This window comes from Mesocricetus auratus, unplaced genomic scaffold (assembly GCF_017639785.1).
Source record: "Mesocricetus auratus isolate SY011 unplaced genomic scaffold, BCM_Maur_2.0 Super-Scaffold_100676, whole genome shotgun sequence".
Classification (NCBI taxonomy): domain Eukaryota; kingdom Metazoa; phylum Chordata; class Mammalia; order Rodentia; family Cricetidae; genus Mesocricetus; species Mesocricetus auratus.
Genome location: NW_024429266.1, coordinates 112431026 through 112451758, shown reverse-complemented (window position 1 = coordinate 112451758; position 20733 = coordinate 112431026). Strand labels below are relative to the sequence as shown.

The window sequence follows — 20733 nt, the reverse complement described above, 5'->3', positions numbered from 1 at the left end:
AGACAGGCTCCCACAGCTGCAAAGGACTCTGGGAAGACAGGCTCCCACAGCTGCAAAGGACTCTGGGAAGACAGGGTCCCACAGCTGCAAAGGAGGACTCTGGGAAGACAGGCTCCCACAGGTGCAAAGGAGGACTCTGGGAAGACAGGGTCCCACAGCTGCAAAGGACTCTGGGAAGACAGGGTCCCACAGCTGCAAAGGACTCTGGGAAGACAGGGTCCCACAGCTGCAAAGGACTCTGGGAAGACAGGCTCCCACAGCTGCAAAGGACTCTGGGAAGACAGGCTCCCACAGGTGCAAAGGAGGACTCTGGGAAGACAGGGTCCCACAGCTGCAAAGGAGGACTCTGGGAAGACAGGGTCCCATAGCTGCAAAGGAGGACTCTGGGAAGACAGGCTCCCACAGCTGCAAAGGAGGACTCTGGGAAGACAGGGTCCCACAGCTGCAAAGGAGGACTCTGGGAAGACAGGGTCCCACAGCTGCAAAGGAGGACTCTGGGAAGACAGGGTCCCATAGCTGCAAAGGAGGACTCTGGGAAGACAGGCTCCCACAGCTGCAAAGGAGGACTCTGGGAAGACAGGGTCCCACAGCTGCAAAGGACTCTGGGAAGACAGGGTCCCACAGCTGCAAAGGAGGACTCTGGGAAGACAGGCTCCCACAGCTGCAAAGGCAGAAGCAGATGCTGCTGGCTCTACTGAGACTCTCAAGACCACAGAATAAAGCATAAAGAAATGCTTTGTTTCTCTTTTCTTCCTATGATTACTTTTAAAAGAAAATAAGTAAAATTGTCTTTTCGGTTTTAAAAATAATGCTATGGCTTTATCGAACTTTAGCTTGTTTTTCTTACTGGAATTCTCATTTCTAACTTTTTCTCATCACAACCTATTTATCCTTAATTTAACTTTTTAAAAAGTGCAATGGTATTTTTTTCTCCACTTGCCTTCTGCTTTCTATATAGCCTCAACAAATAAGTGCCTTAAAAATCTGTATTTGAAAAATAGATCTTTGCCTTGAATTATTCGCCACCATGGAACAAAAGGAAACACAACAGGGTTGAAAATTAAATTATCACCTTATAAATAAGGATATTAATCATGAAATTATGAAAAGTCAAAGCAGTAACTGTACATTATAACTTCCATTTCCAAACTGAAGCACAGACATAGACTGAATCACTAAAACCTTTTCAAAGACTTAAGACCTGGAGAATTTGAAAGGCACAACATTGAGTGAAATATTTCACTATAATATTAAAACAATCAAGAGAAAAACATGTGGAGATCAACATGCAATTAATTGTCTAATAGCTCTCTCTAAAGTGATACCTATCTGTAGAATTAGCCTTCTGTTGCTAATCTACTGAGCTGAAATAGGATGGGTTATCATCAAACTATTAACCCAGGGCCTTTAAGCACACCATGGTGCTGCTGCTTGACAGTAAGATAGTGGTGACAGCAGATATGAAAATTCACATCCTTTCCACTCAGTTTTGCTGTGAATCTAAACTTGCCCTGAAAAAAAAAAACTAGTCTTTAATTAAAAAGTAAAACACACGACCAAGCAAATGTCAAAACTGGTCCTAATTCAACCAGACAGGGAGGGATTTGGGTTCTGGAACGTGAGCGACTGTTAGAACTCAAGTAGCTTTCACCTTCATGGATATTTTCCATCATAATACAAGCTGTGGGCAGGCAATTCTTTAAGAAGCGAATGTCACACCCATGACATTTCAGAGAATCCTGAAATACATCCTAGAATAGCTCAGAAATACTTTGTTACAAGTAATTAGAATGGTTCAAAATTAATAAATAAAAAACAAAACATGAGTCTGGACTAGAAGAATATACTAATAGTAGAAAAGAATCAGTGTGATGAATTGCTAAAATTGAATGTATTTGTTTGCTTTGCTGTAATCTTTGGTGACTGAGAGACATACAAACCACTACGTTACTGAATTATAAACACAGAAAGAAAAGTTACATAAAGAAACTTCTGCCTGCTTTTTCCCTGGGAGAAGCTTATTTACCCACTCCTTCTAATCAAGTATAAAGGAGCGAGGGGGAAAAGACAGAGAACAGTAAGAACAAGTAAATACAAGCGGAAAAAGGAAAGGCTTGGGATGGTCAGTCTCAGCTGTCCACCTGCTCAGCTCTGCACTCTACTTCATGGGGATTGTCTTCATTAGCTAAACAAGGTGGGGGAAACCAGCCGCTCTGGGTAGCACCATTCCCTGGACTGGGGTTCCAGACTGTATCAGAGGTAGAGAACAAGCAGGCATGCTTCCCCTTCTTCTTCCTAACTGGGGACACAGTGGGCAGCTGCCTCACACTCCTGCTGCCTTGCTCCACAGGGAGGACTATACCCTCAAACTGTGAGTCAAAACTAGCCCTTTCCCTTAAGTTTCTTTCTTCAGGGTATTTTGCCACAGCAACTGTGGTTTTGAATAAGAATGGCCCCAATAGGCTCAGATATTTGAATACTTGGTCCCTAGTTGGTGGAATGGTTTGAGATTAGATGTGGCCTTGTTGGAGGAGATCAAGCATTGGGTGTGGACTTTGAGGTTTTAAAAACTCATGCTATTCCCAATTAGATCTCTCTCTCTCTCTCTGTCTGCTTCCTCCCTATCTCTCCCCCTCCCTCCGGCTTGTGAAGCAGGGATGAGCTCCCAGCTACTGCTTCTGCACTATGCCTGCCTACAGGCTGCCATGCTCCTCATGATGGTCATGGACTCTAACCTGCTGAATCTGTAAGCCTCCAGCAAATTCTTTCTTTTATAAGTTGCCTTGATTATGGCAACAGCAATAGTAACTAAGGCAAAGTTCAAAAGAATAGAATTGCTGTGGTCTTTCTCCCAAGTGGAAAAACAAAGGAGTCAAGAACGAAAAAACGGAATATTCCTTAGAACTGATGTTGCTTTTCTGCCTTCTTTCCCAGGCTCCATCACCACTAGTGTAGGGTTACAGATTCCCAGTGCTAACTGCATCACATGGTGAAAGCTTCAGAAAGAAACACACCCTCCCATGAGGATGGCTGTGGCAAGAGTGGGGAGATGAGTTGAAGAGAAAGCATATTTAGGGTTCCACAAAACAGGAACTCTCAATGTCTTGTAGTCATAACTGAAGTGACCTCCGCAGTACCATGCTTCTTCAGAAACACCATATAGAAGGGCCACTGTGGGCCACTCTGGAATCTACAAGTCCTTTTGTACTGTTTTTCCCCTTCATACTATTTCTAAATAAATGTTTTATTTATACTTTGCTGCAAAAATTTTCATATATATAATTATATAATGAAAAATTTAAATCTATTTTAATTTGAAAATTGTCTACATATTTAGGAAGTATACAATGATAACCATCTTTTCCACAAAAATCAAGTGCTGGTTAGACAGCAGAAATCACAGACATGACAAAAGGACACAGGAAAGGGCGGAACTGAGCAGAACATGGTACTTCATGAACAGTGCTTCTCTAGGAAGGTGTGGTTTCTATACGGGTTAGTGCTGGATGCTAGGCTCCTAGTGTGATGGTGTGAGAGGCAGTGGAATCTTTCACAAGTGGTCCTAGTGGGAGCTGGTTAGAGTATTTCGTTATAGCAATAGAAATCCACTAAGAAGGAGAAGCAAGACTAACTACCCTTAAAAAGGATACTGCAGCTTACCTATAGAGACAGATAAGACTAAACAAACACTATTTTATTATAGCCCAGTGGGTAAGAGGCATTCACACCACAGAAGGTGACAAATAAGACCAATCCATATTCTGTATCTGCTTATGGGTGTGCCTCCCTTTTCTTTCTATAGACCATTCTCTTCTATTTTCTCATCTATGATATTTTGCTGTCATAAACAAGGGGTGCTCATGTGTTGTGAAGGCTAAATAAACAAAGAACAAGAAATAAAAAAGCTACTTAAATGACGTTGTAGCCTGAGATGGCGTGCAACCCTGCAAGTAGCAGTCAAAATGGAACACAGACCCATAAAAGCAGCCCAGACACAACACATGCAAGCAGCCTTTTTATCTTGTTTGGGTCATTTTTTCCTATTAATGTTTCTGAAAAATAACTTCCATCTTGTTGCAGAATATGTATCTCTTTGTCTTAGATGTATACCTGGGCACGCACGCACGTACACACACACACACACACACACACACACACACACACACACATACAGGGACATCAATATTTCTCTCACATTTGAACTGTATGACCCCCACCTTTCCAATATGTCCATCTAAACAGCAAGAAGGGGAAGTAGAATAGAAATTAGAATTCATTCTTGTACTTTTCAGAAGCAGTAGTCTGAGAGTGATTATGTCCACGTGTCCACAAAGGCCAGTGCGATCTGGTTTGTTGTATTTCCACCTATTTTCATACAACGAAGCTGGGCAAAATCACTGATCTTTAGCATACCACATATTTATTAGATTACTTTCTTTCTGAAATGTATTCCCATTTAACAGCATAACTTCACTGAAGAAAATGAAGTATGTTTGGGGTTGGCAAGTAGACTATTTGCCTAACAGCAAACATCACCACCTCTTTTGTCTCCCTGTTGGACTTTCAGGACTGCAGTGACTTTAAAAATGAGTAGGATCAAAAATGACCATTGGTTAAATTGTACGACTTCACTCTTGTTCTTTTTTGGCATGTTCTCTCTTAGCATGTATGAAGGGGAAAGGGCAAGCCTTCTCAGTCAGGATCAGCTTTCTGTTATGATGCTCTTTCTTCCCATTTTCTCTTTTTCCCATCTTCTCCTCAGGGAACACTTTACGAGTTACAGTTTATCAAGCTGAGCTGCAATTTTGATTTCAGTGTAGAGGAGGAAGAAGGCAGAGTAGGCTTTCCCCTTAACACATACTGATGCTCATGTGGGAGCTTTCTGCCTCCCATGCAAAGGTCCCTTCTGAGGAGGGTGATGTGAACCCTCTGGTTCTTGCTACTATCACTGCTAGAAAGAAGTTTTAAAAGGAATGAAGAATTAAACAAGCAGTAGATTAAAAGAGAAGAGAGGGAAATGGGAAAGCATGGAGGTAGCAGGGTGAGTGAAATTAACTTCCAGCAACATTTTAAAATCATAAAACAAAACTGATAAGGAATACTGACACAATCTTGAATGAAAATGAATTTGCAAAATAGAAATACCTGGTGTTGTACCAACAACATGGCATTCTTTGCCAGGGAGTCCAAACAGAACGTAAGTAAGGTTACCGGTAGTTTTGCTCAAAATGTGAGAAACCCTGCATGCTGAATTCCTGACTGAGAGTAAGAACATTCACTAAGGGCTATGTTCAACTACTCAAGAATAGCAACTGAAAATACACGAGGAATTAAAGTGTATTTTTCTTACTCTCCTACTCCACTGCAGTAAGTAAATTTTACACAGTTCCTCATTCATATGTCTAACATAAGACCGTCCATTCCCCTCAATGTTTACTGCCCCTGGAAGAGAAGCCAGGCGTCAAAGAGGATGAGACAGCGTGTTCTTTCCCGTGTTACGGTGGTGCTATCTCCTAAAGTTACAAGTTCTAGCACCACAGTGGCAGAGTAACCTGTGAAAGCCACCAATGCCCACATCTGGAGAGCACTTACCGTGTCGTTTCCACCTGTGACCTCTTATTGACATGCTGGTAACTGCGTTTCTTGATATTCTAGAGGAAGTTGGTGTGACTTCAACTTGAATACACCTTGTGCCTTCCTTACTAGATTTCATGGCACCATGAGGCAATGAAGCCTTTATTGCATTAGCAACCTAAAAGGAAAAATAAATTTTAAGATCAATCAACAGCTGTGGTATTTACTTTTCGATAAAATATAAGACTAAGTGTCAATGAATTTATAAAAAGAGTACTTTCCCCAAGGTATTTTATATGATGGTCCATATACCCACCAATAAAGAGTAACAGGGTCAGAGGGATGCTTATATTTTAAAACAGTGTGAATGGGATGTGGTTTGTGATGGTTAGATATTAAGCTAGGTTTCTTTCTCAATGTTGAATGCTGATTGACAAACGTATCTATATGGTGAAATTCTTAAGTGCAAAAGAAAATACTATCAGTTAAACATCTTAAGTGAGTCTAATTAAATCTCCAAATTATATAAGTGCTTTTAAATGCAATACACTGATAATAACCACATTTTAATATGCTATGAATTACTTCTCAATGCATAGTTCTAAACTGGAAAATTATAAGTTAAAATTTGCAAACTTAATCAAGGAACCTACCAGCAGTGGCTCTGGATACAATTCTAGCTGGGCTCTGTATATAATATCATCCAATGCTTTCTGCGCCAGATCCCATTCTCCATTGTATCTACAAAGTCATGGGAGTTAGACAGAGAAAGTATTATTTTTAATTTATCCTATAAAACAGAACAGAACATAATAAGGAACTATTTATCTCTACTAAAGAAAGCAACAGGCCACATTAGCACACCGCTTACCATCCTATTCTCCTAAAGAATGCATTTTAAGTCATTGAGTTACTATTATCTGAAAGTCTATTAATAGCAAAGAATATTTTATACATGTACATTTTTTCTCTAAGGAACATGACTATTTATAGAACAGAAATCAAAGAGCTAAGGCAATTTGAAAGCACCTTACACTGTCAAAGTAACTCAGAAGAACATACTAAATTACATACTTTAGAATAATGTTCCAAACAATTTATGGTCAAATTACTCTGTAGTTTCCATGGTTTTAATGAGAACCCACCCTACCCTACCTACTTTCCTTTGCATTCTGATGGCCACTTAGAAGGGAACACAGCTCATGTTGCAAACATGAGAGAGAAGTAAAGAAAATCAGCATGTATGTACTGTATATGTGTAACTTTCAATGATACAGCAAACCCTTCCTAAAACCAACTGAGTGATAAAAGCCAACAGAGACATAATGGCTTGATCATCTGTCAACAAATAAAGAAATGTGAATTACATCGAGAGGACAAGTGAGGCCTGATAGGGAAAGGCATTACTCCCGGCCTAAGGCCAAGGTAAACTCAGGTTATCACCAAAATCCTAACTTCTAATGAATCCATCAAAGAGCTGAGGGCACAGGGCAACCAAATAGCCTGAACCCAAAGGAGGGAGGGCCATTAGGCATCCAATAGGGATAATTCAGGCAAGCTTTCTAACAAGTTCTAGCACATCACAAAGCTGGTTCTGGAGCTAGCAGCACATACAAAATCTCTGGAGCATATACATGGACAGCTCACACCACCACACAGGCTTCCACAACCTCCTGTATAAGGAAACAGAGCACATGGGAAGCACAACTAGTGACCAGAAAAGGTGGCCTTTGGTGGCACCTGTAAGCGAGTGGGAGTGCCTGGTTTCAGCACTAAAATGTGAGCTGCAAAGGTGCCCTGACTTGTTGGGAAACCAGGCTGCCTAGGACAGCTCTGGATGTTGGAGCTGCAACAGGACAGCTCAGCCCTGGAGAGAACGATGTCCTGACTTATAAGGTGCTAGGCTACCTGAGGCTAGGGTGTGGTAGGGGATTATCTCCCTGCAGTCTATAGTAACCCTGCTCCTCTCCTGGAGAAGCTGCTACAGTTGAGCTCTGCTCTGTCCCCCAAGATAGGACTTCTTCAGCTATTCTGCTAAGCCCTGCAGAACTGCAGCTTTCTCCTCCTGTGAAGAGTTGTGACTTTTTTTTTTTTTTTTTTTTTTTGCTACAGACTTGCTCAGCTCACTAAAGGAACGTCTCACAAGTTCAGAAGAAGCAGCAGCAAATGAAGATCTTCGCCTAAGACTTTGGAGAAAGAGATGTATTTGGGAAGGAGTCCAGGAGAGTGACTGCCTCTGCCAGGGTGGGAAAAGGGTAGCCAGCAACTGAGCAGGCAGAGGGCTTATATACAGCTTCTTAGGGGCAGAGTTTTCCCAGGGAGATGATTTTCCTGCTCAGAGATTGGTTAGTTTTCCTGCTCAGGGATTGGTTAGCTTAGTGGGTCCCAGGCAGAGATGGCTTTCATTTCAGGGCCGAACTGTTTCCTTTTTGAAAGTATGTTTCTTTGGCACTGGTTTCAAAGTCAGGGTGTTTTTCTTTGGTTCTGGGTTCAGGAATAAAATGTTTCCTTCACTGGCTTAGGTTTCAAGATCCTGGGTGTATTTCTTTCACTGGCTCTGGGTTCACTCAGGCTGCTCAGGGATTGGTTGGTTTCACGTTTCAGCTAATCAGGGGCAGAGATGGTTCTGATTTCAGGGCCAAAGTCGGTTTCTTTTACCCTACAGCGCAGGCTTGATTGAGCTAAGTGGTCACTGCCATGGGAAAGTAGAAGGACTTTTTTCCCTATGAACAACAGTTCTGCGGCTTTTAGGGAGAGGATAGCCAATCCTATTACCCTATAACCCCCAGGGCATAGCTGATGAGGAACTGTGGTTCTGAAGGGAGGAAAAAGAGGATATAAACCCCATTCTATGCTGAGAGAACTAGGGGTTCTCTACTTTTGAAGGAGAGGCAAGAGCACTGAGGACCACCCCCTACCCTGCCCCACATCACTCAGGGACAAGAAGTCTCCCTAGCCATGCTAGTGTACATTGAGAATCAAAGAATAACATTCTATTGCTGAAGGGGGCTAAGAAAAGGGGGAAGAGACCCCCTCTGAGGGGCAGGCATACAGAGAGAGCTGAAGGATGGAAACTCCAGCTCCCGCTGAAATACTAGGTAAGAGCAGGGGGATTTGCAGTGTGCATGTAACTATGGCAACAGTAAGGTAACCCCTGCTGAAACCATCCTGGCAAGAACAAAGAGATACACCTGTGCCCTTCCCTTTGGAAACTGAGTTTCCGTGGCAGTCTCACGTTGGGAGGAGAAAAGGCCTGAGGTTATAGTGCCTGCCAGAGAAGGAGCTTATCTCCCAGGAATATAAGTCAACAACTTGTCACCATGCCTTGTAAGAGAGACTGGAACAGACAATGATGGATCCACAAGGGGTGCACTGCAGCGATGCATCCCTCTAGTCCTCTATAATTTGCTCCTCTCCCAATATGGCTACATTCAATAGAACTCTTTTTTCTGCTTTTTACTAATTCTCCTTAAGGCTGCCAGGGCCCTGGGCTCTGACTCTGACAACGTCATAGCATTACCTAAAAAATTTCATTAGTACCCCCAAAAGAGAATCATTCTTATTTTCAGGCATAAATCATATTTATATCAGTTTCTACTGCCCTACTATTGATTCAGATAACGAACAATCAAAAATTACAAGGCATACTATAAATAAGAACAAAGAGCACTGTCAATAAACGAAGTAATTAACTGAATTAATTTCAAGGCCAGAGATTCAGGTAAGCGGTAGAGTACTTATATGAGCCACTGGGTCCAATCCACAGTACCACTAAATAAATAAAAGAACTAAATCCAGAGGTGACCCAAATATTTAGGTTATAGGGTAGCTTAAATTGCTATGATCAATACTTTAAATGCTCTGGTGGAAAAGACTGGTAACACACACAGATAGAGATTTCAGAAGAGATATGCTCTATAAGAAAGAGCAGAACAAAAACAGTAGAAGCAAAACACAGTAAGAAATGAAAAACCTTCAACAGCCTTGGACTAGACTACAGATCAAGTCTAGTAAGTCACAGAAAAGTTAAGCTAAGCATGGAGACAGATCATCAGAAGACACTCAAAATGATTCTTGTTTAAAAAATTAATTAATTAATTAATTTTGGTTTCTTGAGACAGGGTTTCTGTGGCTGTTTCTGTGGCTTTGCAGGCTGTCCTGGAACTAGCTATTGTAGACCAGGTTGGTCTCAAATTTACAGAGATCTGCCTACCTCTGCCTCCTGAGTGCTGGGATTAAAGGCGTTCGCCACCAACGCTCGGCCTAATTAATTTTTTATATGTGAGTGCTCTGTCTTCATATATATCTGCATGCCAGAAGAAGGCATGGTTGTGAGACACCACTCAGGGCCTCTGGAAGAGCAGCCTGTGCTCCTAACTGCTTAGCCATCTCTCCAGCTCCAGTACTCAAAATGAAAAAATTCAAACCCTGTGGGGCAATACTAATGATCTAACACAAAGCTTATAACAGTCTCTTTTAAGAGCCACTAAAGAAGTATTTTAGAGCTAGGTATGCTGACACACATCTATAATCTCAGGACTTGGGAGGAAAAGGAGTTCAAGGCCTCGCTGTGTCTGTAACAATGACAACCAACCCCCCAAATCCAATGTTTTAAATTGTGGCCATGTCCTCTCTATCAGAATTACTCAACTCTGCCATTACAACAGGAAGACAGCCACAGCCAGTGTGCAAACACAGGAATACAACTCTAAAACTTTACAAGGTGCAGGCCAGATTTGGCTTAAGTTATAAATTCTTCCCCGATTCAAGAAGCTTATTATCTGCCAGAGTAAATTAAAGTATCAAGTGAATATAATGTAAAGTGCCTTACCATCTGTGTAATGTGAGAATTACACAGTACAAGACAGGATCCAGATATATACTGGTACCCAACACTGAAGATTCTCTAAAGTGCTTTTGAATAGCTAAAATTTCTAGAAAAAAATATTCCTTGGGATTTTAGAAATCCAATTTGAAAATCATAGCAAAAAAAGTCATGTATAGAAGAGCTAAGCATATTGACATTTTAGCCAATTTCATTCTGACCCTGCATTTTTAAAAAATGATGAAGTATTTTAGTCAGTTTGAAATGTTGCACAACTTTAAAATCCATGTTTTATAAATGATAAAAAGTATTAAGAACTTGATTCCACCACAACAGGCACATTCACACAACAAGGATGTCTGTCCCACTGTGCTCATAGCAGCATTATTTGTAATAGCCAAAACCCGGAAGCAACCTAGATGCCCCTCAACTGAAGAGTGGATAAAGAAAATGTGGTACATTTACACAATGGAGTACTACTCGGCAGAAAAAAAACAATGGAATCTTGAAATTCACAAGCAAATGGATGGCACTAGAAGAGACCATCCTGAGTGAGGTAACCCAGTCACAAAAAGACAAACATGGTATGTACGCACTCATTTATGGATTTTATACATGAATCAGGGGGATGCCAGCCTACAATCCTCACCGCCAGAGAGGCTGGGAAACAGTGAGGACCCTAAGAGAGACATGCATGGTACCCCAGAGATGGGGAAGGGGACAGGATCTCCTGAGTGGACTGGGAACATGGGAGGAGGAGGGAGGGAACTGGGAGAAAGAGAGGGGGAGGAGAGGAGGGGAGATGAGGAAATGGGGGAGCAGGAAGCTTGAGTCGGGGGAAGAAAAGAGGAGAGCAGGATGAGAGGTACAATAGAGGGAGTCATTATAGGTTTGAGGAGAGATCTGGCTCTAGTGAGATTTCCAGAGATCTACAAGGATGACACCAACTGGCAATCTAAGCAATAGTGGAGAGGCTATCTTAAATGCGCTTCTCCTATAATCACATTGAAGACTACCTTATATGCCATCCAAGAGCCTTCATCCAGTGGCTGACGGAAGCAGAGGCAGACACCTATAGCTAAACACTGAACTGAACTCCTGAAACCCAATTGCAGAGAGGGAAGATTGATGAGCAAAGGGGTCAAGATCGGGCTGGTAAAACACACAGAAACAGTTGACCTGAACAAGGGGGGAGCTCATGGACCCCAGACTGATGGCTGAGAGGCCAGCATGGGACTGATCCAGACCCCCTGAACGTGGGTGTCAGTGAGGAGGCCTCGGCAATCTTTGGGGACTCGGATACTAGATCAGTATTTATCCAGGCATCCGAATGGACTCTGGGAGCCCATTCCACATGGAGGGATGCTCTCTCAGCATGGACACATGGGGGAGGGCCTAGGCCCTGACCCGGATGATATGACAAACCTTGGGGATCCCCCATGAAGGGCCTCACTCTCCCTGGGTAGTGGAGGGGGACTAGAGTGGGAGGTTGGTGGGGGGGCGGGGAAGGAGGGGAGGGAGAGGGAGCTGGGATTGACATGTGAAGCGGGCTTGTTTCTAATTTAAATTAAAAAGAAAAAGAAAAACAGAAAGAACTTGACTCCTATTCTTTCATAAAAATATGATGATTGGCCAGGTGGTGGTGGTGCACGTTTTAATTCCAGAGGCAGGTGGATCTCTGAGAGGCCAGCCTAGTCTACAAAAATGAGTTCCAGGATACACAGGACTGTTATACAGAGAAACCTTGACTCAAAAGAAAAGGAAAGGGAAGGGAAGGGAAGGGAAGAGATTAGCAAGCTATACTACGCCAAAGAACCAACAGTGTGCTTTGTACATGAGACACACTTACAAGGCAAAATAGACTCCTGTTAGCATCTGCACCATGAATCCAGATGAAATTGGTACCCTGCTACTTACGCCTTTGTATTTTCTTATGTGTTGTCGAGGATATCCACAGACACAGATTCTGGAAAGACCAAGATAAACATATTCATTAGTGCAGATGATTTTCTAATATTTATGAGCCAACAATAAAATAACAAATGTAATATCTATAAAACGATTTCCAAAACTGAATATTTGTCTGTAACACTTCCCTGAATATGTTAGACTTGGAAAAGCTTGCAAAGACAAAGGTGATATGATTATGCAGCTTGTGAATCAGACACTTGCTGGTTGGTTTGCTAATTTTGGTCCATTTAATTACCAGTAATCTTGGGGACCTTACATGGATCTTGTCATTAACAGATCTTTTGAATGACCTTTAATTCCTGATTAAGTTCCTGGTACAAACCACAGGATCAGAAAAATTACTATAATTTAGAGTCATTTCATTAAATATTCATAGAACATTTCAGACAAATAAAAAAATGTAATGCTTTTGCTAGACATAGTGATGCATACCTTTAATCCTAGCAGCTGGGAGGCAAAGGCAGGCAGATATCTGTGAGTTCAAGGCCAGCCTGGTCTATATGGTGAGTTCCAGGACACACATACTATTTATACCCTATCTAAAAATAACACCTGAGAGAGAATTCTGAAGAGAAATCAACAGGTTTTGCTTTTTTTTTTCTTTCAAAGAAAGTAACTTGAATAAAACTAAACCGAACAAAAACTCGTGACGAGAAGCAATGCGGGCGGCAAGTGAGCTGCAGCACAGAGGTCTCCTTCTAGTCCTTCTCGCCTTCCCAACACGGCCCCACCGAGATTAGGTGCATGGAGTGGACCCCCATGGGGGCCCTGCACCCTCAGGCTGCAAGGACTGCAATGTGGATGCATGGCACCTGAGCGGCCTAGACCCGGCATATCCAATGCAGGGCGCCCTGCATCTGGAAGCAGGAATCGGAGCCAACTGCAAGCTCAAGTTTGGGAGCACAGGAGCCAAAGCCCACGGAGGTACACCAGGGAAGGCTGGCACAGTGGTCAGGGCCAGGAGATCATTTGTGTGACCAGACTGCTCCAAAGGCCAAAGCTGAGAAAGTGAAAGCAAACGCCCAAAGCGGGATCCACCAAATCTCCAGCCTTACCTGGGGTCTGGCCGCAGCCCTGCCCTCCCCCAGGTCTACAATAGACTCTCAAGAGTCCACCTGTGTCTCTGCACCCTTGTGAGTGTTGTCCAGCATGCCCTATCTCTGCCCCCTCACTTCTCACACCAAGTGCCCAAAGTTGGGGTGGGGAGAAAAGGGCCTCTGGGAAGCTCGAGCCTCCCCTCAGAGGAATCCGATTCCCAACCGTCTTCTATTCTTCTGATACCTGTTACTAAATTAAGTACACCAAATGAACTGACTCCCTCGCCCAAGGTGGAAGGAGTGCAATGTCAGGGGGCTTTTCAGAAAAAGATTTACAGTCACCTAGGAAACGGGGTCCTGGAGCACCTGTGAGGATGCTATCAGAGGGGTTTGTTTAACTGAGGGAACACCTGCCCCAATGAACGTGGGCAGTACTATCCCATGCACGGGGTTCTGCAGTGAAGAACACGAAGGACCAGAGGTCACGTCTCTCTGCTTCCCCTGGACAGCCAGTCCACAACTACAGCATGCCTTACGTCACGATGGACTGTATTCTGAGAGTATGAGCCGAAACAGTCTTCTCGTGACTTAAGATGCTTTTGCCAGGATTTTGTCACAGCAATGAGAAAAGTTAACCAATATGCCCTTCTTCTGGCTAATTGTTACTTAATAAATTACTCAAATGCGAATCTCTACCTAACCTCCTTAACTCCATAATTGCCCTTATTTACTTGACTTGTAAAAGGTAAAAATCTCAGTTGTTTCTGTTTTGTTTATTGTTTTAAAAATGTTAATCATAGAAAACTAGAGAGTCATGGAATATCACAAAGGAAAATAATATTATTCTATAATCTCCCAATAAAATGAGGTATTATTATCATTCTGATCATATTTATCAAATATAAGAAATGTAACATACAACACTACATATGCTATTAAATGTTCAAATGCTAAAATCAAGATTTTAATATTTGTATAACATGCCCCAAATTTTAAAAATTATTCAACAAAACATTTTTTTAAAGGAAGAAAAACATAATGTCCTTTTTTTTTTTTCTTTCAAGACAGCGTTTCTCTGTATTGCTTTGGAGGCTGTCCTGGAACTCGCTTTGTAGACCAGGCTGGCCTCGAACTCACAGAGATCCGCCTGCCTCTGCCTGCCAAGTGCTGGGATTAAAGGCATGCGCCACCAACGCCCGGCTTAAAACATAGTGTCTTTTTTGGCACCACACACACACAAAAAAAGAAGATAAAAAGGAATACCCAATCACATTCCACAAATTAAAAGGCTATGACCATGCCATTATTTTAAATGTAATATAAGTAATATAACCCCTCTGATTTAATATTCCATCCAAACAACTCAGTTGGATATTCATCACTGTGGTTTTTGGTATCTACTATTTCTAAGTTACCTTTTATGTGCTTGACGGGCTGAACTGTATACTGAATTATATAATGTTTTAAACAAGCAACTGCACAAAACAAAAATAATTTAGGTATGTAACAAACTAGTAGTCTTACATTCATATATTCCAGTATTAAAAAATAGGAATTTATACAGAGAAACCCTGTCTCGTAAAACCAAAAAAAAAAAAAAAAAAAAAAAGAATTTAAATTTACCTTGAACAAATCTGACACAGTGACTGAAGAGAAACACTGGGCATATAGGTTAAGGCAGCATTGTAACACAACAAAAGGAATGTCAACACTTCAAACCTGAAGGCAAACCAAAATAATGTTAACAGATATTGTGTGATAGAACTAGCTTACACATTACAAACATAATAAGGAAAAAGAAGTCTTTGCAAGTAACAGTATACATCATAAAAATTCAGTGTTCCAGATAATCTGGAACAAAGTACAAGGACAAACCTAGATATGTTTGATTCTTTTATAAAATGATTCAATATCCACAAAATTGTTATACAGAACTCATTAAACACTATAAATTTACTTAAATAGTTTTCTTGTTTTATATTTACTTCTGCTATTTTTAAAACAATCTTATTTTACATACCAATCCCAGTTCTCCCTCCCTCCCTCCCTCCCACCCCCCCCCAGCCCTCTCCCTTACCCCCTCCTCAGAGAGGGCAAGGTCTCCCATGGGGAATCATTCAAGTCCGTCACATCATTTGGGGCAGGACCAAGGCCCTCCCCTACTGCATTCAGGTTGAGCAAGGTAACTCTCCATAGGGAATGGGCTCCAAAAAGCCAGTTCCTGCACTAGGGATAAATACTGGTTCCATTGCCAGTGGCCCCATAAACTGGCACGCTCCCCAACTGTCACTCACATTCAGGGGGCCTAGTTTGATCCCAAGCGGGTTCCTCAACTGTAAGTCTAGAGTCAGTGAGCTCCCACTTGCTCGGGTCAGCTGTCTCTGTGGATCTCCGCAGGATGGTCCTGACTCCTTTGCTCATCTATCACTCCTCCCTCTCTACAACTGGACTCCAGGAGCTCAGCCCAGTGCTTAGCTGTGCATCTCCGCATCTGCTTCCATCAGTTACTGGATGAAGGCTCTATGATGGCATTTAAGGTACCCTCTACTCTATTGCTTAGATTATTATCTGGGGTCATCCTTGTGGATTCCTGGGAATCTCCCTAGTGCTAGGTTTCTCATTAACCCCACAAATGCTTCCTCTATCAAGGTGTCTCTTTCCTTGTTCTCCCTCTCGGTCCTTTCCCCAACCCGACCCGACCCTGAAATAGTTTTTAAACAGCGTGGTGTCGTAGAAGAGCTGGCTCTTCACAGTGTACCTGTTCTGTGCTGTCAGCATCTCCCTCTGAGGATGGGGCCCACTGTACACGACTTTTGATAAGCCATGCTGGGACAGCGCACTCTCCGTCAGAGCCATAGACCCGATGCTGGAAGGCTAGAGAAAAGATGCGGTTCTGTTGAATGTGACGTTTAGAACACACAAAGCACAGAGAGCGCCTACTAGGGGCACCACACACCTTACAAATATTCAGACTGCCTATCAAATTTCTACTTCAAGAGTTAATAAAAATTAAACACTTTCACATTTTCATTAATTAAAAACATTTTAACAAATGAAAATCAGAAAGTTTAATTCCCAAATTCTATCATGGAGTACACAATTGTCCACCCCCCCCCCACATACACACAAATTAAGGTGAGTCTAACCCATTACATGAAGATTAAAGAAAACAAAACCTTTCAATAAGGTTCTCGCTATTAGATCTTAGTTCACTGCTTAATGATTTTGACTTATTTTTGAACAGTATACACTCTGTGTGGTGCTAATTAGTACCTTTTGAGGTACTAATAATACACCTTTATGCATGGGTAACTACACCCTAATATATGGGACTATGAGAGTTTAGGACCCAATAAATTTACTTTGATAAAAAACTACTTACTTCATGATATACAGATGGTTTGGATAAAGATGGAATTGTAAAACTCAATACTTTACTATGTCCCTGTTTGTCAACTATTTCCTACAAAAGTAAAAGAAAATATCTTAAAACAGTCACCTTTCACACATAACATTTTAAAAATAAAATTAAATTACCAGGACAAATTTTTCAGATTTAAATTTTTGAGATTATAATATTAATTACATTTCTCCCTTCCCTTTCTTCCCTCTAAGACAATTTTTAAAAGACAAGAACATATCAAGCAAACTTGTTTCTAATTTAAGTAAAAAAAATAAATTAAAAGAAAAAAATAAGATCCAGAAAAAAAATTGTGAGACCCTGTCTCTAAACACAATGAAATAAAACCCCACTGGTGATATTGTTATTATTATTGTTGTTGTTGTTATTGCTATCATTATTGTTATCTCTCTATAACTTTATTATTATTAATATTGCTATTTCTATAACTCAAATGGTCTAAGTTTCAGCTTTCATTCAACCTATGCAAGTTGGTTTAGATAATTATAGAGAAGTCCCAATACTATTAGGTTCTTTTTTCTTTTGCTGTCCTGGAACTCGTTCTGTAGACTAGGCTGACCTCATACTCAAGTAGAACCATCTGCCTCTGCCTCTGCCTCCCAAGTGCTGGAACTAAGGACACATGTCACCATGCTATCCCTTCTTTTAATGAATAGTGGTTTTACTAAAATGAAAAGCAGTTTTCCAAAAAGCATTTTGTTAATCCATCAGATACAAACCAGGTTGTAAACCCCTAGAAGAAGGGCCTCGATGCAGCCACTGCTGTGCACATTTCTGCTGGCTGACACGGCGAGGTAGCACCAGATCAGCTCCGGGAGGAACTGCAGGGTGAACCGCAGCAGCTGCTCCTCCCCACTGCGGTAGAACTCAAAGAGCTGGTGACACACAGGCTCTAGCAACTGGAAGAAGACGACACGGTAAACATGAACTGGACTGCATGTGAATGACACCACTGTATGAATTATAGAAGTTTCTCAGTATCGTTAACTCTGATATATACAAATATTTTAATTTTCCTGAAGCAAAAAGAGTCACTTCCCAGCTATTTCAGAAAGCTTTCGATTCTAGTGGAGGGAGGGACGGTGTACCACGTCAGCACGATGCTCCACAGTTCTCAATGAGTACTCTACTTAAGTCATGTCATCTTACCTCTCAGCTAAGCTACAGGGCAACTCTTCCTTAATGTCTTCCTTCTTAGTAAATTATAAGTCAACATATACGGGATGGTCTACAGAGCAGAAGAAGCTAGGACAGAATCATGACCCACAGCTTTCTCCCATGTGTGGAACAGTTATGGCGTTAGTTGCCCACACCCCTGTTGAAGCATGGTTACTGTCCCTGGCTTTACATATAATATAAGTCAGGATCATCTACAGCCTTCTTCTTTCTCACTATACTCCCAATTATATTATGTTAGTACAGATAACTCTGCCTTTACTAAAGACTCCTAAAAGTCAGAAAAGTAAGTTAAGAGACTCTCATGTCTCTCAAGTGTTACTTTAAGTCACGCACTGTAATCAAACACAAAGCATGGTCAGATGTGTCAGGAGAGTCACAGGTACTGTTTTTCAAGGGAACTTGAATAAACTATATATCTCATTAGCAGACAACAAATTAAATCAAGCTATCAAGCAGATTTCTATTACTAATAATTACAACACAGAGAAACCAATGAAATAGATTACATTTTGATTTCAAATAGACTAAATAAGTAAACTAAGTATTAAGTCAAACACATCCACCTCTGACAGCTACTCTTCCATAAGGGGTATTTTTTCCTATATCACAACAATGGTTAGAAAGCAAAAGGTAACATTGTCTCAAACAAATCAAAAGCCCTAAGGACTTCCCTGCAGCCCAACACTCCTATTTCCAAATCCCCAAGCAAGCTTTAATTGAATCAATTCAGGAAGCTTGGTTAAGTTTAACAAGTATTTGCAATTATGAACCTTGCTAGAAAATTCATTCAAGACACTCTGTAAGAACACATAATCAATTTTAATCAAAACACACTCAGAGTCTTTATAACCAGTTTCAAATACCAAATTAAAAGAATTTTTTGCTTAATGAAAGCAGAATTAAATGAAGACAGATTTAAAGAGAAGAAAAATCATGTTGCAAAAAGATTAAATAAAATTATGCATTTGAAGTCAATACAGATAAATACCAACATCTGTTCGATGTTTCACAGCTTGCAAAGTACTATTCATACAGAAACATTAATTCCCATTACACTGTAAGTAGAATATGATCAGTCACATTGTTCATATACAGAAATGAAGATCATGACAGACAGCACACATTCACAAGAGCCAGGAAGGAGCCAGAGCTTCTAACTCTTACAAACGTCACAAAATCACAATATATAATGTGAATATATTTTAGGCGTGCAACTGAACATGCTGGGTTGCTAATGGCTCAGTTACATTTTGGAATATATTTCCCCATGGAAACATTGCCACACGATCATTAGATTATTAAATAACTGTTACGATAAGCCTGTACCTCATATTAAGTGTGTGTGTGTGTGTGTGTGTATGTGTGCGCGCGTGAGTGCGTGTGTGTGTGTGTGTGTGTGTGTGTGTGTGTGTGTGTGTGTGTGTGTGTGCGCGCGCACTCATGCACATGGAGGGCAAGGACCAACCTCAACTGTGGTTCTTTAGGCGGTATCTACCTTGGTTTGAGACAGCTTGCAAATTACATTGGCTGAATGGCTAAGCCCCAGGGATCCCCCTCCCAAGCATTGGGATTGCTAGCATGCAGCACCATTCAACGGTTTTTCATGGGCTCTAGGGACCAAGCTCAGGTTCTCATGCCTGCATGGAAAGCACTTTACAAGCTACCTCAACCTCCTAAATGATCTTTTTGTAGTCTAATGAGAACCTAATCATCACATATCCGCTATCTGTTTTAAAGTACACCCCGAGTTCTGGCTAGGATTTGTATATCTTAGTGGTAATGCACTTGCTTAGCATGAACAAGGCCCTGGATTCAGTTTCCAGCACTGAACAAATGAAAAAGAAAAAAACCTCAGCATTTCCAAATATTAAAAATAGAACTGTGGCTGAGCGGTGGTGGAGCACACCTTTAATCCCAGCACTTGGGAGGCAGCGGTAAATGGATCTCTGTGAGTTCGAGACCAGCCTGGTCTACAGAGCAAGTTCCAGGACAGCCCCCAAAGCTACACAGAGAAACTCTCTTTTGGAAAAACAAAAACCCAACTGTGATATATCACTTTTGGGTATATACAAAAAGGAATCTGAGTCAGCTCATGGTAAAGACATCTGCAGACCCATGTTTACCACAGCACTCTTCACAATTATGGACTTGGCCTAGGCGCTGCGGCATCAATAGGTAACAGGCAAAGAAGGGTGCTGCATATAGAAAATGGAGTTTTATTCAACCACAAAGAACAAAACCAAACAGATAAACAGATGCACGATAGATCACTGTCACAGGCAAAGCAAGTGCTCTCAGAAAGCCAGGGACTGCTTGCATAGGTGGGGTTTAGGAGGAACAAAGCACTAGAAAATTGGGTGTGTGTGGGGGTGTTTAAAGCAAAATCCTTCAAGGAAATGGGCTGTCCAGACATGGTGGCACACTCCTGCAGCCTGAGCTCTTTGGAGGCCGAAGATTGCTGTCAAGGACCCCTGGGCAACTTCAGTATTATGAAGTGAGGACAAGGTGTCAGGAGATCTCCATATCCATTTACAGTGCACTCCACAGAATAACAAGTAGAAGCTGGACTATTCTGTATGCCTTCCGACATAAAGTAATGACCCAAATAGCAAAATCCCCTGATTTGTACAGTCTGATTGCAAAGATCCAGGGACCCATGCAGGATTGGACTCTGCAGGATATTACCTGCAGGATATTACCTACCACTGAATAAAGAGATTAGTGGC

At 41.5% G+C, this 20733-nt stretch overlaps 1 protein-coding gene across 3 annotated transcripts in view; it reads right to left on the bottom strand.

Annotated features, from left to right (window-relative positions):
• Fam126a (family with sequence similarity 126 member A) overlaps positions 1 to 20733 on the bottom strand; it is a 104987-nt gene that overhangs the window by 39548 nt on the left and 44706 nt on the right. For all 3 annotated transcript variants that reach the window (XM_040737380.1, XM_005087112.4, XM_013126019.3), the window contains exons 4-10: positions 17548 to 17727; positions 16790 to 16870; positions 16166 to 16281; positions 15031 to 15126; positions 12249 to 12365; positions 6228 to 6315; positions 5593 to 5752 (exon numbers count right to left, since the gene is read on the bottom strand). In XM_040737380.1, the coding sequence (XP_040593314.1) occupies positions 5593 to 5752; positions 6228 to 6315; positions 12249 to 12365; positions 15031 to 15126; positions 16166 to 16281; positions 16790 to 16870; positions 17548 to 17727 (838 nt within the window). The remainder of the gene's footprint in view (positions 1 to 5592; positions 5753 to 6227; positions 6316 to 12248; positions 12366 to 15030; positions 15127 to 16165; positions 16282 to 16789; positions 16871 to 17547; positions 17728 to 20733) is intronic.